At 35.5% G+C, this 16,401-nt stretch overlaps 1 protein-coding gene across 11 annotated transcripts in view; it reads left to right on the top strand.

Annotated features, from left to right (window-relative positions):
• ERC1 (ELKS/RAB6-interacting/CAST family member 1) overlaps positions 1–16,401 on the top strand; it is a 549,485-nt gene that overhangs the window by 121,045 nt on the left and 412,039 nt on the right. For 7 of the 11 annotated variants that reach the window (XM_041736575.1, XM_041736571.1, XM_041736572.1 and 4 more), the window contains exons 5-7: positions 6,283–6,438; positions 7,689–7,772; positions 11,226–11,393. In XM_041736575.1, coding sequence (XP_041592509.1) covers positions 6,283–6,438; positions 7,689–7,772; positions 11,226–11,393 — 408 coding nt within the window. The remainder of the gene's footprint in view (positions 1–6,282; positions 6,439–7,688; positions 7,773–11,225; positions 11,394–16,401) is intronic. The other 4 variants (XM_041736573.1, XM_041736574.1, XM_041736581.1 and 1 more) reach the window with 1 other exon arrangement.

The raw sequence follows: 16,401 nt of genomic DNA, 5'->3' as shown, positions 1-16,401 counted from the left end.
TACTCATGAGAGACAGAGAGAGAGAGAGAGGCAGAGACACAGGCAGAGGGAGAAGCAGGGTCCATGCAGGGAGCCCGATGTGGGACTCGATCCTGGCTCTCCAGGATCACACCCTGGGCCCAAGGCAGGCGCCAAACCGCTGAGCCACCCAGGGACCCTCTTCTATTCTCTTAAGACAAGCTCATTCATTCGTTTTTAGAAAATGTCTGCCTAATAGCCTAGAAACTATAATTTGTCAATTGTTCTTTCAGGTAAAAATGATGTTCTATAAAAATAGTATCTAATGTGGCTTGCAACTCAAAGAGGCACATAAGTGCTATTTCTAAGGAACAACTGTCATACTTCAATGGGCAGAGATGCCTAGCTCCTTCCCATTTCATCAAAAGAATATTAAAAAGATGCATTCCTAAGGGTTGCGATTAATTAAAAGTAATAATTTTTACTGCTTCATTAGGGACATTCTCAAGGGAAGCAGTCTTCCAAAAATTTTATTTCTAGGGGCACCTGGCTAGCTCAATTAGCAGAGCATGTGATTCTTACCTCGGGGTCATGATTGTAAACCCCACATTGGGCCTAGAGCTTACTTCTTTTTTTCCCCCCTTAATATATTTTTCTTTTTTTCTGTGAGTGCCTGACCTGTAAAGTACAATGACTGCTGGTGTGGTTTGGTGCTACTTCCTGTTGTCCTGATACACTAGCAGTTTTTCCACCATTATTTACCTTTAGTACAAATGTTAACATAGTGGAGAAGGCAAATAAAGTCATAATATTATTATGAAAATAGTTTTGACTATGTAGATGTCTTGAAAAGGTCTGGGGGATCCAGAACATAGAACATGGACCATACTTTGAAAAACTATGCCTTAAGTTAATGAATAGTTAGAAATCTTTAGGCTCTGTGTTACGTTGATCAAGAGCTTGTCTTCTAAATTCCTTGGGTTCAAAATTTTGGCTTTACTTGAATCAGTTGTATGACACAGAGCAAGTTACCTAACCTCTCCCTATGCCTCAATTTCTTTATTGATAGAAGGCGATGATAAACCACCATCCTGTAGTTGGTTTTGAGTTTTAAATTAGTTATAGCAAGTAAAATATTTTGAATAATACCTGGTATATTGTAAACTGTTAGCTGCTACTGCTGTTATTTTTATGAACATCATATTCTTTCTTACAAAAGTGGAAAGACTCTTATAGATAAGAACCTATCTTTCTCTTTTTTTAGCCTCTTCATATTCCCTTGAAAGTTTGACACTATTTTTACTTTGTGGGCCTTTATTTAATATTTGGTGATATGACAAGAATATTTAGTTTATTGGTATATGGTTTTATGCAAATAGGTGCTTCTTAAGTATAGTTATAAGAACTTTTCTCTGAATTTAAATGATTTCTTCTTAAGATGGATAATGTTTCTTGGGGCCTTGTGGGGGCTTTGTAAGCTATGTAATGAACAGAACTGGAGTTCATAGCTGGAGGTGATTTGTCTTGTGTGGAGCACCAGTCCCTCTTTCATTGGCCCCTTTTCATCCCCCCAAAACCCCCAATTAATGTCAGAAGTAAGCCACATTTCATTTATTGGATAGTCACATGCAAATGCCTAGTATCTTAGTTATTCTTAAGGGACTATATCCTGATATTTCCAGGAAGATGTATAGTAATCTTAAAGGTGAATTTTCAGATAGTACAATGAAAATAGTTTATAGGCATAACCTTGTTTTACTCTGCTTCACTTTATTGTGTTTTGCAGATACTGTATTTTACAAATTGAAGGTTTGTGGCAACCTTGCATCAGGCATATCTTTTGATGCTATTTTTTCAACAGCATTTGCCCACTTCATGTCTATGTGTCACATTTTAGTAATTCTTGCAGTATTTCACACTTTTTCATTATTATTCTATTTGTTATGGTGATCTGTGATCTTTGATGTTACTGTTGTAGTTGTTTTGGGTGTCACTGATAAATGGCGCCACTTGATAAATCTGTGTGTTCTGCCTGCCTCACTGACCTGCCATTCCCCTAGAACTAACTCCCCCTCTCCTCAGGCTTCCCTGTTCCCCGAGACACAATAATGTTAAAGTTAGGCCAACTAATAACCCTACAGTGGTCTTGATGTTCAAGTGAAAAGAGTCACATGTCTCTGGTTTTAAATGAAAAACTAGGAATGATTAAGCTTAGTGAGGAAGGCATGTCCAAAGCTAAGATAGGCTTGAAAGCTAGGCCTCTTGCACCAAACAGCCAAATTATGAATGCAAAGGGAAACTCTTGAAGGAAATTAAAAGCGGCTACTCTAGTAAACATATGAATGATAAAAAGTGAAACAGCCTTATTGCTCACATGGAGAAAGTTTTAGTGGTCTGGATAGAAGATTAAACCAGCCACAACATTCTCTTGAGCCAAAACCTAATCCAGGGCAAGGCTCTAAGTCTCTCAATTCTGTGAAGGCTGAAAGAGGTGAGGAAGCAGCAAAGGAATGCTTGAAGCTAGCAGAGGTTGGTTCATGAGGTTTAAGGAAAGAAGCCATCTCCATGACATAAAAGTGCAGGGTAAAATAGCAGGTACTGACGGAGACAGTGCAGCAAGTTACCCAGAAGATCTAGAAGATTCATTATGAGAGTGGCTCCACCAAACAACAGATTTTCAATGTAGATGAAACAACTTTCTATTGGAAGGAGATGCCATCTAGGACTTTATTTTTTTTTTTTAAATTTTTAAAATTTTTTTTATGATAGTTACACAGAAAGAGAGAGAGAGGCAGAGACACAGGCAGAGGGAGAAGCAGGCTCCATGCACCGGGAGCCCGACGTGGGATTCGATCCCCGGTCTCCAGAATCGCGCCCTGGGCCAAAGGCAGGCGCCAAACCGCTGCGCCACCCAGGGATCCCCATCTAGGACTTTAATACCTAGAGAAGTCAGTGCCTGGCTTCAAAGCATGAAAAGATAGGCTGAATCTCTTGTTAGGAGCTAATGCGCTGATGACTTTAAGTTGAAGCCAGTACTCATTTACCATTCCAGAAATCCTAGGGCCTTAAGAATTATGCTTAGTGGGGATCCCTGGGTGGTGCAGCGGTTTGGCGCCTGCCTTTGGCCCAGGGCGCGATACTGGAGACCCGGGATCGAATCCCACATCGGGCTCCCGGTGCATGGAGCCTGCTTCTCCCTCTGCCTGTGTCTCTGCCTCTCTCTCTCTCTCTCTCTCTCTTTGACTATCATAAATAAATACAAAATTAAAAAAAAAAAAAGAATTATGCTTAGTCTCTGCTGCCTGTGCTCTATAAACAAAGCCTAGATGGCAGTGCATCTATTTGTAGCATGGTTTACTAAATATTTTAAGGCCACTGATGGGACCCACTACAGAGAAAAAGAGATTCCTTTCAAAATATGGCTGTTCATTGACAATGCACCTGTTCACTGAAGAGCTCTGATAGAGATTATTGTTGTTTTTGTGCCTAATAACAAAACATTCATTCTGCCCCCCATGGATCAGGGAGTCATTTTGACTTCCAGGCCTTTTTTTTTTAAGATTTTATTTATTTGTTTGACAGTGAAAGAGAGTGAGCACAAGCAGGGGAAGTGGGAGAGAGAGAGAGAGAGAGAGAGAGAGAGAAAAGTAGACTCTGTGCTGATCAGGGAGCCCGATGTGGGGCTCGATCCCAGGGTCCTGGGTTCATGACCTGAGCTGAAGGCAGATGCTTAACTGACTGAGCCACCTAAGTGCCCCTGGACTTCCAGGTCTTATTATTTAAGAAATATATTATAAATATATTTATATATTTATCTCTATGGCTATTTATCTCTATTTATATTATCGCTATGGCTATAGCTGCCATAGAGAGCAGCTGTAAAATTTGTTAAATTCCAAATAAAACTATACTTAATTTATGCTTCTGAAGGATCTCTGGGCCAAGTAAATCAAAAACCTTTTGGAAAGAATTCACCACTCTAGATGCCAATAAGAACATTTGTGATTCATGGGAAGAGGTAAAAATATCAACCTGAATAGGAGTTTGAAAGAAGTTGATTTCAACCTCCTGGATGACTTTGAGGGGTTTAGGACTTCAGTGGAGGAAGAGCTGCAGATGTGGTGGAAAGAGCAAGAGAACTAGAATTAGGAGTAGAACTTGAGGTGTGGCTGAATTTCTTCTTGAATCTTATGCTAAAACTTGAATAGGTGAGGAGTTGCTTTTAATGGATGAGCAAAAAAAAAAGTGGTTTCTTAGGATGGGATCTACTCCTGGTGAAGATGCCGTGAAGGTTGTTGAAATGACAACCAATGCTTTAGAATATTATATAATCTTAGTTGGTAAAGAAGCAGCAGCAGCAGCAGGGTTTGAGAGTATTGACTCCAGTTCTGAAAGAATTTTTCCTGTGGGTAAAATACTGTTAGACAGTATCACATGCTATAGAGAAATTGTTCGTGAAAGGAAAAGTTTTAATTAATGCAGCAAGCTTCTTTGTTGCCTTATTTAAGAAATTGTCACAGTCACCCCAAATTTAGCAACCACCACCCTGACCAGTCAGCACCTATCAACATGTAGGCAAGACCCTCTACTAGCAAAAAAGGTCATGACTTTGCTGTAAGCTCAAATGATAGTATTTTTTAGCAATAAGTTATTTTTAGATTAAGTTATATACTTTTTTCATTAAAAATTATGTTCGTGGAAACATAATTTTTTTATATGCAGTGGGAAACCAAAACATTTATTTGATTTGCTTTATTGTGATATTTACTTTACTGCAGTGATCTGGAGCCAGCCCACAGTATCTTCAAGTTATGCCTGTATTTATTCTTTATAGGCCAGGAGATTAATTGTGGCCCACTAAATTTTATTTTTGGGGGGCTATGATAGAAATGGGATGTACCCACTAATTTTAAACAAGTAATTGAGAATTTAGGGTTAGAGTATCTTTTGATTGTATTAATTCAGTGCATTTAATTTTGAACCAAATGAGAATGCCTGGGTTGCTCAGTGGTTGAGCGTCTGCCTTTGGCTCAGGGCGTGATCTTGGAGTTCCGGGATTGAGCCCCACATTGGGCTCCCTGCATGAAGCTCTGTCTATGTCTCTGCCCCTCTCTCTGTGTCTCTCATGAATAAATAAATAAAATATTTAAAAAATAATTTTGAACCAAATGTAAGTTTAATTTGAATAGATTGATAAAGGAAAATTTTTGTTATATTTTTAAAGATAATACAATGCAAAACAGGGAATACATCCTATCTCCCTTCTCTCTCTTGAACCTAAAAATTGCTAGTTGTAGTTGTCTCATGATAAATGCTTTAACTTTCATCTGCATGCTCTAAGAATTATGGTAGGCAAGAATGTCAATCAAGAAATCTTTGAAGTAAAGTACAAAAGGAGGTAATTTTAAAATTGCTTTCTTTCTAAAGGATTGATTTCTCTAAAATTCCAAATAAAACAAAACTGTACTTAATTTATGCTTCTTCTACTTTATTTCTTAGGTGAATAAACATATACAACTCTAGATATAAAAGTGTTCATTCTATGTAGGAATTTTTCTGTAATTGACATCTAAAATGATCTTCCTGTAATTGATAACGTCTAAAGTAATCTGTGGATAAACTAGATACTGTGACAAACCAAACCAAGAAATTGAACATAGAAGAATGTTCTACTGAGAGGTGATATTTGTGGAGATGATGGTGTATAAGGATAGTGATTTGAAAAAAGTTATGCAAAAACTTCAAATATGTAGAGAACTATTCAAATGTGTAGAGAACTATAGAGAATAAGTAATATGATAAACTGTAATTGTTAGCATAATTATTCATCCCTTTGTTATTCTTACAGTAGGATGCTTATAGAATATTGAGAATATTGTTACATAAATCTTTGAGACATTTTTACTCTTCTTCCTCCTTTGGGAGCAGAAATAAACCTTTTAGGTTTATTTTAGGGGTCACAGAGTAGAATGATAGAGTAGCTAGGAATGGTTTTGCTGTTAATATTATAAGATTTTTTCCTAGAAGTTGATTGACCATGAAGTACAAAGAAACTTTAACTTTCCATTGCTTCTACTTCTTTAATGAAAGGGCACAGACTGGAGGAAGAGACAGAAGAAAAATCATATTCTAGATATGAACTCTCCTCCTTTCACTCAAGTGGCCATAAAGATATAATTTAGAAGCAAGGCACCAATTTCTAGACAGCAGTTTTCCTGGATAGTTGTTTATCTTTATTAAATTCACTATCCGTAAAGACTGAGTTTTTCAGCTTCTCTGATTCTTTGTGAATACTTTAGTGTCTAAATCTTCCATTGTCTTCAGGATTCAAAAATTTCCTCTATGGAGCGTGGACTCCGAGACTTGGAAGAGGAAATTCAGATGCTGAAATCAAATGGGGCCTTGAGTACTGAAGAACGGGAGGAAGAAATGAAACAAATGGAGGTCTATCGGAGCCATTCTAAATTTATGAAAAATAAGGTAATGGTGTGTGATACTGTAATTTTTAAAAGAGGTTTAAGAAACCTGATGCATATCTCTGTTTCCTTAGTGATGATGAAGAACTTCACATTGTTTTGTCAGACTTCAGGGAAAGATAGAATTCTTAGAATTCTTTCAAATGGAACTTTCCTAAAACTGAAGTCAGAATTACTGATGTATAGTTACTTCAAGTTTTCACTTAAAAGAAAATTATTCCTGTGAGGCTGATCTGTATTGTCACAGTTTAATGTTTATATCTATCAGTACTTCTGAGGTGATTTAGTAGAATTATATCCAAATTGAGTTTTTCTCACTACATGAGATACCAACCAAGTTCTGCAACTCTTGTGTGGTATTTTAAAAGTCAAAACCCTAAGAGGCTGAACCCAGTCCCTCCACCTTTTTTTTCCCCCTGAAATGACTTAGATCATATATTATTTTCCCTTCATAAAGGGAAAGGGAAAGTTCCATAAAGGGAGGCTCTATGCTCTGTCCCTTGGAGAAGATCCATTTGTATCAGGTTTTCCATGTGCACTCAGATATATCTACAGTGGAATACATATCAGCAAGACATGTCAGTCCATATTTAGAAACTCAGTCATAGTAGTTTTTCCTTAGATCCAAAGCCATTTAGTTTGATTCTATGAACTATGTAGGCAAATTGAAGGATATTAGTTTATCATAGTTATAAATTAGCTAGCTTTGTTTTGGTTTAATTAAAAATCATAATTGTGATTATGAAATATTAGCTAGAAAATAACTCTTGTGTCTCACTTGCATTAGTTTTCCAGTTTCTCAGAGCGGAAAACTGTAAAGGAATGATACACGATTATTCTAATTTCCTTTCCAGTTTCTGGCTTCTTGCTGTGGTGCCCATACCTGGCATAAAAGTCAGTAGAATATTCCTTTATTATTTTAAGAATCTTTTATCAGTGACTACTGACAATTTATGTTAATTTTAGAACCTAAAAATTCACATATCCAATGTTCTATTAGTTTGTATTTTTCACCCCAATTTTATAATAAAATATGCTTACAGTATAATCTGTGCTTTCCACTTGCTGATTGGCACATTTAAATCCATTTAAAAAAACCCTTGAAAATAGAGAAACTATCTAGGGTGCTTTCAAGAGGGAACTAGGGAAACAAGTTTGATTGTGTTATATAGGTTATTGTTATATCTGGCTGAAAAGCAGATAATAAGACCAAAGTTGACACATAAGTGAAAAAGAATAACAATGTCGTGACAGGTAGAGCAACTGAAGGAGGAACTAAGTTCGAAAGAGGCTCAAGGGGAGGAGCTGAAAAAGAGAGCGGCTGGTCTTCAGGCTGAGGTCTTTGCCGTAAGATTTACTCTCTGTGTGCAGCGATCCCACAGTGGGACCCTGCTAGCTCTGGCTTCTGGGTGGCTTATACTTTCATTCTCTTTGGTTGGCAGCTTTGCCAATACTAGCACTAACCAGCCTGCTCTGCTCTTTAACCGACTCCTGTTCACCAGTTTGACCCATATGTCACTTTGTGTGCAGTGAGCCCTCACTTGTTCTGGTTCTTTATTGTTGCTTTTTTCACTCTATGGATGGTACTTCAAAGTGTGTTTTTTTTCTCTTTTCTTTTTGTAGATACTTGTTGATTTACATGAATGGTGATTTATTTCTGCAGATGTTCTAGGTTCTGAGATTATTTGAATTTGAAATTCTTTTTTTTTAATGAAGTAAGGTATAATTGATCTATCTTTATATTAGTTTCAGATTTGTAACATAATGATTTAAGATATTTACATATAGTGAAATCTCCACACTCCACAATAAGTCTAGTTAACATCCATCACCATACATAGTCTGAAATTTTTTTCTTTTCTTTTCTTTTTTTTTTTTTTAAAGATTTTATTTATTTATTCATGAGAGACACACACACACACAGAGAGAGAGAGAGAGAAAGGCAGAGACACAGGCTCCATGCAGGGTGCCCGACATGGGACTCAATCCCAGGTCTCCAGGATCAGGCCCTGGGCTGAAGGTGGCACTAAACCGCTGCGCCACCAGGGCTGCCCCGAAATTTTTTTCTTCTTGTGATGAGAACTTTTAAGATCAGCTTTCCTAGAATTTGAAATTCATGAGTAAAGTGCTTTAGCTTCATATGTATTAACTCTCCATTAGGTGATTTTTCAACAAATGTTACTTATTTTAGAACAGAAAGTGATTTGATTAGAGTTATCTAGTAGATTAGAATTAGCATGAAACATAAAGTCTCTCAATCTAGTTTAATCTTCTGTCTAAAGAACTTAAAATTCCATTTCAAAATATAAAAAAATAATAAAATAGCTAACACTCAAGCACTTACAACCTGCTGAGGTCGGTATATCATCTAAGCCCAATTCATAGATGTGGAAACCAAGGTAGCAGAATGACGCTCAGGTAATAGCTGGTAAGAGGCAGAGCTTGATTTATTTTTAAAATCAAGCAATCTGGTTCTAGAACCTGTGCTGGTGAGCTCTTCAGTATTCTAGCCTGTCCTAGGCCATGTGCACATATGTTGCACAAAGTCAGGAAAAAACTGCTACTGAAAATAATTGTGGGATAAGACAGGAATGCAGCATTAAAAAATAAAAACTTGTGGTAATTTGATGTTTTTATTGTTTATGGACCCCTTTATAGTACAGCTAGTAAAGTGAAATATTTTATCTAGAAGGAACTCATTTGGTTTATGGTAACGATTGTCTAGAGGACTAGTTGATGTGTAAGTTTACTATTTTCCCCTTAGCTATTATAAATATTTCTTTGCTGTGTCAGACAACAGGCTAAGCGCAGTCCAGACATTATTTTATTTAATCTCCAAACAGTACAGTAGTATTGGTTTCCTGTTCCCATTTTATTGATTGGGAAGGCAAAGCTTAGAGAGGTAAATACTAAAAGACACACTTGTCCTCAGGTGTGAGTGATTGCAAAGCCTCGTGCTCCAAGCTTTTCTGGAAAATGTGTACTTCTAATTCTAAACTCTGCTTTCCATTAGAATATTTTCTTTCCCTTCTCAGTCTTTATGGCCAATATAGCATTATTTGAGGATTATTTAATAAAGTAGATGATGAGAAAACAGGGATTTTATAATTATTTTTAACCATGTGATTGGAGGTAATTGGAAATATGAATAATTTTTAAATTATAGCAGTTCTTTAGTTGAGGGAGTGATAACATTTTAAACATTTCTCCCGTATGTTCATTCATACAGCAAGTGTGTTTTTAGTGCAACCTGTGCGTTAAGGATGGAATGCTATAAATAGGTGTTTTTTTGTTGGAGAGGGGATGTCGTGAAAGATGCTCTAGCATTCAGTTCGTGGTAGTTCGAGGGCACATATTCATATTACAGGGTGGAGATGCCCCAGCATTATAGTATGTGGTAGTTCCAGGGTACATACTCATATTACAGGGTGAAAATAGCTGCCATGTATAGTCTTCTTCCACTGATGTTCTTAGTATCCTCAGTAGTATGCATACAGTAAGCAAATAGAAATATTTGTGGGGTTAATGAATAACTAAATCTACAAATAGAATTTTCATGCATATGAAAAAATGCTTGTCTTCTTGCTAAACAAGAAGAGTAAATCAGAAATATATTTTTAGGGCTTCTTAAAAGCCTAATTTTATTTCAAATAATATTTATTTCATATTTCCTCATGGGAAATTGTTCTCAAAATTGTCCTTTATACCAAAGATTATTATAGTGAAAATACTGTAGATATGTTCAATGAAAAACAATAACAAAGGACTTTTCATTTCATCAGTAATATTGAAATTAGCAACTTATCAGATTTATACTTCCAATAATTAATCTGTTAGTGCACAGCTACTTTACTAGGCAGGAGACAGAAGGTAAAAGCAAGTCTGATTTTTGTTTATTTGGTGTACATTTAGAATGAGAGACTATTTAGAAAATTCTTAGAAACAGAAATGTAAATGAGGTATTACATAAAAATTTTTTTAAGAGGGGAAAAGTTTATGGGAGAGTGAATGGCACCTCTTGACTTATGGATTACTCTGTCAGTAATTCAGATTCAAATTACACATGTAGATTCTTAAAGAATGAGCCTTTATGCATTTAAGTCATATACTTTTATCCATTTAGTTGGTATGACATGTTGTAGATGATGTGACTTTGTAGGTGGAATCTTTTCTTAGGTCAATATCTCTTAACTCATCAAAATTAAATGATTTCTAAAAGGCATGGGTTGATAATGCCACATAACACGAAAGTGGGCTTTTTAAGAGGATTTTATGTGAACTTTTGTTTGCAAATGAAAAAAATAAAAAGTATACCAGCAGCACCTTTCGAATTTAACTTTAAATAGCAATGCTAGGAAGTTTTCTTTTTCCCTTCTGTTTTACCTCTACACTAATCCTGCTTTATGTTTTAAGAGGTCTGACTTAATAAAATGAAAACTGATTAGCACAGTGATATTCAGATGCTTCCTGCTATTTCATATTAATCTAATTGAATTTGGAATTTTTCTCCTGCTGTTCTTTATCTAAAGGATTTTGAAGAGTATTTAGGAGATATAATAAATGAAAACTGGAATTTCCCTATTTGTTGACAAACTCCTTTTTTTTTTTTTTTTATGATGGGTGGTTATCCAAGATTAGATGATGCTAGAGGATGAATTAATTATGTTTTGTCATAAAACTAATAGTACTATATTTAGTTTCATATTTTGTGACTAAGATCTATCAAAGATCTAGATCAAACATGGTTGTTTCATTTCTTTGTTTCTTACAGTGTTTTATTTTCTTCTCTAGATTGGTCAGGTGAAGCAGGAGCTGTCCAGAAAGGACACAGAACTACTAGCCCTACAGACAAAGCTAGAAACACTCACAAACCAGTTCTCAGACAGTAAGCAACACATTGAAGTGCTGAAGGAGTCCTTGACTGCTAAAGAACAACGGGCTGCCATCCTACAGACTGAGGTAAAAAGAATTCTGGCATTTGCAGGGAATTAGTTCCTTGACACCTTTTCATGTATATCACCTGTGCTGTTTTTGTTATACTTAGATTTGGGAGATATGAATAATATAATGATTCTTTAGCAATGTGATCACTTCCTATACTAAAATATAACTGTCTTGTTTCAATTGTTCTTAGATCTAACTAATTAAATTTGGTGTAGTTTATGTGTTTTTTAATTCTTTGAACATTCCCCAAGTTTGTACTTCCAAGTATACTTTAACATTATGAAATGAAAAGATAGTTGTAAAAAAGAAATCCAAAGGAATCTTTTGTTTTCACCCATGGTGAATCTTCTAGTCATGAAAGGCAGTGAGGGTGGTTACTCTCTGTTGAGATTATTGTGTTCTTAATTTCTGATATTATGAATAGCTTTATGTAGGCAAACTGCAGAATCTAGAAATGTTCTAGGTAGATCTTGTTTTGAACTACAGATCAGGAGACAATGTGCCCTCATATCTTGTTTGAAAGTTAGGGGATGCCTGGGTGGTTCAGTGGTGGAGCATCTGCCTGTGACTTAGGGGCATTCTCCTGAAGTCCCGGGATCAAGTTCTGCATCAGACTCCCTGCATGGAGCTTGCTTCTCCCTCTTCATATGTCTCTGCCTCTCTCTCTCTCTCTGTCTCTCATGAATAAATAAAATCTTTGGAAAAAAATGAAGTTAATATTTTTAGAAACCTTAGGAGATTAGTCTGTCAGCCCTATTTATAGGTAGGAGTACCGTAAATCATTCCATACAGATGAGAATCTATCATATTTGTAATGATCCAAGAGAAGGAATTGATGATGCTATATGAATTTATTGTCTTAAATATTTTTTAAAAGGCCTAGTGAAATAGGGAATTTAGTAGAAATAGATAAGTAGTTCTGCTGTATAGAAGAAAAATAAAGCATGCAATGTGGATTAGTTTTTTTTTCCTTTTTCTTTTAAAGAATCAGATAGGTAAATAAGGGCATACTTAGATGGAAAAGAGGAATGAGGATTAAAAAGAATGCATAAAAACAATATAGATGGCGGAAGATGAGAATCATCAAGTGTGGAGGAATGGGGAAATCACCAAAACTCTTTCATGTAATATTTGATTTTTGTACAGTTTGGGACTTTGCTGAAAATGAGAGATTTGGATGATGAATTTGTAATTTTCCTTACAACTTGGACTTTCTTTTTTTTTTTATCAATCACGTTTCATATTAGCAGGATATCAACCTCATTCTTCCTCACAAGGATATTTTAGATAAAAATTAGTTTTGGCTCTGGGGTCACAGTTACTGAGTTTGAAATTCAGCTTTACTAGTTACCTACCAAGAATGTGATCCTGGGCACGTTATTTAACTTCACTGTGCCTCACTTTTCCTACATCTGTAAGATGTGTTTGCTTCATCAGGTTGTTAGGATTAAACTAGTTTATTGCATACAGTATAAAGCCTTTGTCTATTACTGGCATCATTATAGCTATTATATTAAAATCAGCTTATATATATAAACTGAAAATATTAAAAGAATACGGCTTTCTTTTCATTGGCATACATTTTATTTAGAAGATTTGTTTTATAGTTTTATTAAGCTGATTTTATGTTCAGGGAATTGCAAATATAAAATTATCTGGAAAATGTTACCTGCAAAGTTACTAACTTACGGCTTATTAAGAGTTTTCACCCCCCCCCCCAAAAAAAAAGGAGTTTTCACCCCAGTAACTGGTGTGCATGCAGTACTACAAAAGGGTCAGAAGAGGGTGCCAGTGTTTTAGAGGTGAGCCGATTTCCAAGTTTACTACTATGATAGCACTGGCTAGACGTGACAGGTGTATAAAGAGAACCAGGCAGTTGGTTAATGATAATACAAACATTGAAAAGCTTGTCACAGTCTAATAAATGACTTTTTTTCCTCTTGGCAATCCATCCTTTTCTTCATACCCCTCTCATATAGTGTTCTTATTCGCTAGGTCTCACACAGATGGGCTTGTGATTGATTTCTTGTACCATAGAGAGTAAAGACTGTATTTGTGTCATTCTTGAATAGTTTTTATATTTGTTTTTAGCCATTGTGGGAGTAACTCAGTTTCAGTGATTACCCTTATAAGTTACTAGGACAGCCGCCTGAAACATGACCATCTCATCCTAAAAGATAACAATGTAAAAGCTATCAAAAGATAACAGTGTAAAAGCTAACAATCTTTTGAGTCTAAGATAATTACATGAAAATGATATGCCGATTTATTAGCATGTGCTTTTTTTCTCAAATTACTCTGGTGACATTTGACCAGGGTCACTTTTTCTAAGGTATCCTCTTATGTTAGAGCCCAATAAGAGGCACTTTGAGCCAGCTCTGTGAAAATTGTCACATATTTTTATAATTTGCTCCTAACTGATATTGTCCTCATCTCTGCAGCTGTCCTAGACTTTGATCTAACTGTCATATCACTAAATTCAAGTATGTCTGAGAAAGAACATGCATCAGGGAGTTTTAAAAAAATCCTTTAAAGAAAAATAGGATATGGGAAAAGAACTGATTTTCTTTCTATTCATGGTCTAGGGAATGAGGCCCTTTTGTGTTGGGCAGTGTACAATATATAGTATCTCTGGAATGGTTCCTATTTTATGAACATTTATTTTAATCTGTTGATCTTTACAGAGGTGGTCTGGATTTAGTAACATGGTGGTTAAAAGCATGAGCTTTGGAGTCAGATCTAAATTTGAATGCAACTATCTATGTTTATCAGTTATATGACCTTGGATGATTTACCTTTATCTCTATAATCCTTCATTTCCTCATTTGTAAGTGGGAATAATTAATAGTACCAACTTCCTAAGGTTGTTGTGGCTAGAATAGATGTTTAATTATGTAGCTCTTATCTGAATTTAGAGGGAAATATTAAATATCAATGGGTTTCAATTTTTTTTTTACCTACCTTAAAGTTTATAAGCATTGTTTATTTGATCTCTGCTGTTTCATGTGATCCTCAGATTAATTTTATGGATTAAGCAAGATAAATATTGTTTTTTTGCTTTCATTGTGGGGAATTATATGAAGTTTTTAATTACCATATGACTTTTGGTTGGTCCTTGGTCTAATCTCACTGGTACCCTGGGACTTTCAATACTGGTTATGAGATTTTCAGGAAATTTTCTGTTTTATGGTCACTTTCTTGTTTCTGATTCTTGATACATACTGTGGACGTTCTAGTGAGTTTATTTTCTGTTTGAGTTCTTCATGTGTAGAACCGATTTTATCAATAAATTAAAATAATGGAGACCTTACTGCTTCAAATTAGTGTAATTTTTTCTTCTCCCAGATATTGAATTTTAGAATTGTATTCATTATAGGTGAATATTATCATCTGTATCTTACTGACAGTTTATAGGGAGTAGTTCTTTTATAGATGAATCAGGGAATCAGCATTTAGCACAAAATAAAGAGCTGCCATGGCTGTAGGATGTTTAGGCAGTGGAACCTGAATGTTGTTTGACGTGCACCTTCTGCTTGCTTTCCTAACCCAGTGCCCCAGTATGCTGTGCTTTTCAAGTTAGAGTTTTGACTTCCTCAGGATACTTAGAGTTAGTAGTATATCCTTAGGACTGAGTACATTTTAGAGATCATCTAATTTTTCCATAATTTATAAAACATATTTGATAATGTCTAACATTGAATGCTTTCTGTGTCATGCAGGGGCATATACTTTCTTTCATTTTCTCAATTAATCCTTGCAGTAATCTTCTAAGAAATAAGAATTGTCATAACATTTTAAAGATGGCATACTGAAGCTTGGAGAGGTTGAGGTTATGTGAGTTATTGCATGATTACCTGGGATTCAGAATTTGATCAGTTGAAACTCCAGAGTTTATGTTCTTGACATAATGCTATAATGCTTCCCTGTGTGGAATCTGAATATATGTGTGTATATATGGAACAGTTTTTCAGAATAAAAGAGGACTTGGCATGAAGAGGTGTTTTGGCATATTTTTCAGTAACTGTTTCTTTCTCATTGCTCTAGGTGGATCATTGCTCCATTACTACTCTGAGCAGTGCTTAGCCTGTTATGAACCACGGGGTAGTGGGGGGGGCAGTTCTTGTAGTATAACATTGATGTAGTATTCAAGCTGGCTTGTGAAGATGGCCTGATTAGCTTCTGAACACCCCCTTTTCCCTCCACATTACCTATGCCTGAGTAGAAGATCACTTCAGAAAGAGTGTTGGCAGAGTAGAAGTTCATATTATTACATCAGAGGTTCTCAGATTTTGGGGCTTCCTGCCCACCACCACCAGTCCTCCAACTCCAAAGGGTAAGTTGGCACCATTCACAGTAGTGATAGGGCAGTGTCTTATTTGAGGAGATGCAGATAATGATAAACTTGAGAAAATGACAGGAAAATAGAAGTATAAGTATGGTTGTTAATACACTAGGATCAATACAATGTTTTAAGTTTCAGATCTTAAGTATGACACTCAGTTTATCTAGTGGAGAACAGAAAAGAATTGGGGAGGGGGTGGGGAAGAACAAGAGGTATGTGGATGCCATATGAAAAATGTTGGCCAAAATGGTATGAATAATGGTAAAGGCAGTATGTGCAAATAAGTTAAATTTAGATTAAAATACAAATCTCAGTTGCATTAGAAAATAAGATACAGAATATATTGTCAATAAGAGTTAAGCATAGGACAAAAAAAATAACAGAATTAAAAATAAAAGAATAGAAAAATTTAAAAAAATAAAAGGACTATCAAGAAAATGTCTTCCCAATCTGATTTATTTTAACATTAAATTATATATATATTATATAATTTTATAATTTTTTATATATATATGTATATATATATATATATATGTATATATGTATATATTTTAAGTAGGCTCCACGCTGAGTGTGGGCACAATGAGGGGCTTGAACTCATGACCCTGAGATCAAGACCTGAGCTGAGAACAAGAGTCAGACACTTAGCTTACTGAGCCACGCAGGTGCCACTAATTATTT

The sequence above is a fragment of the Vulpes lagopus genome, chromosome 21, assembly GCF_018345385.1.
Source record: "Vulpes lagopus strain Blue_001 chromosome 21, ASM1834538v1, whole genome shotgun sequence".
NCBI lineage: Eukaryota > Metazoa > Chordata > Mammalia > Carnivora > Canidae > Vulpes > Vulpes lagopus.
This window is presented reverse-complemented; position numbering and strand designations above follow the sequence as displayed.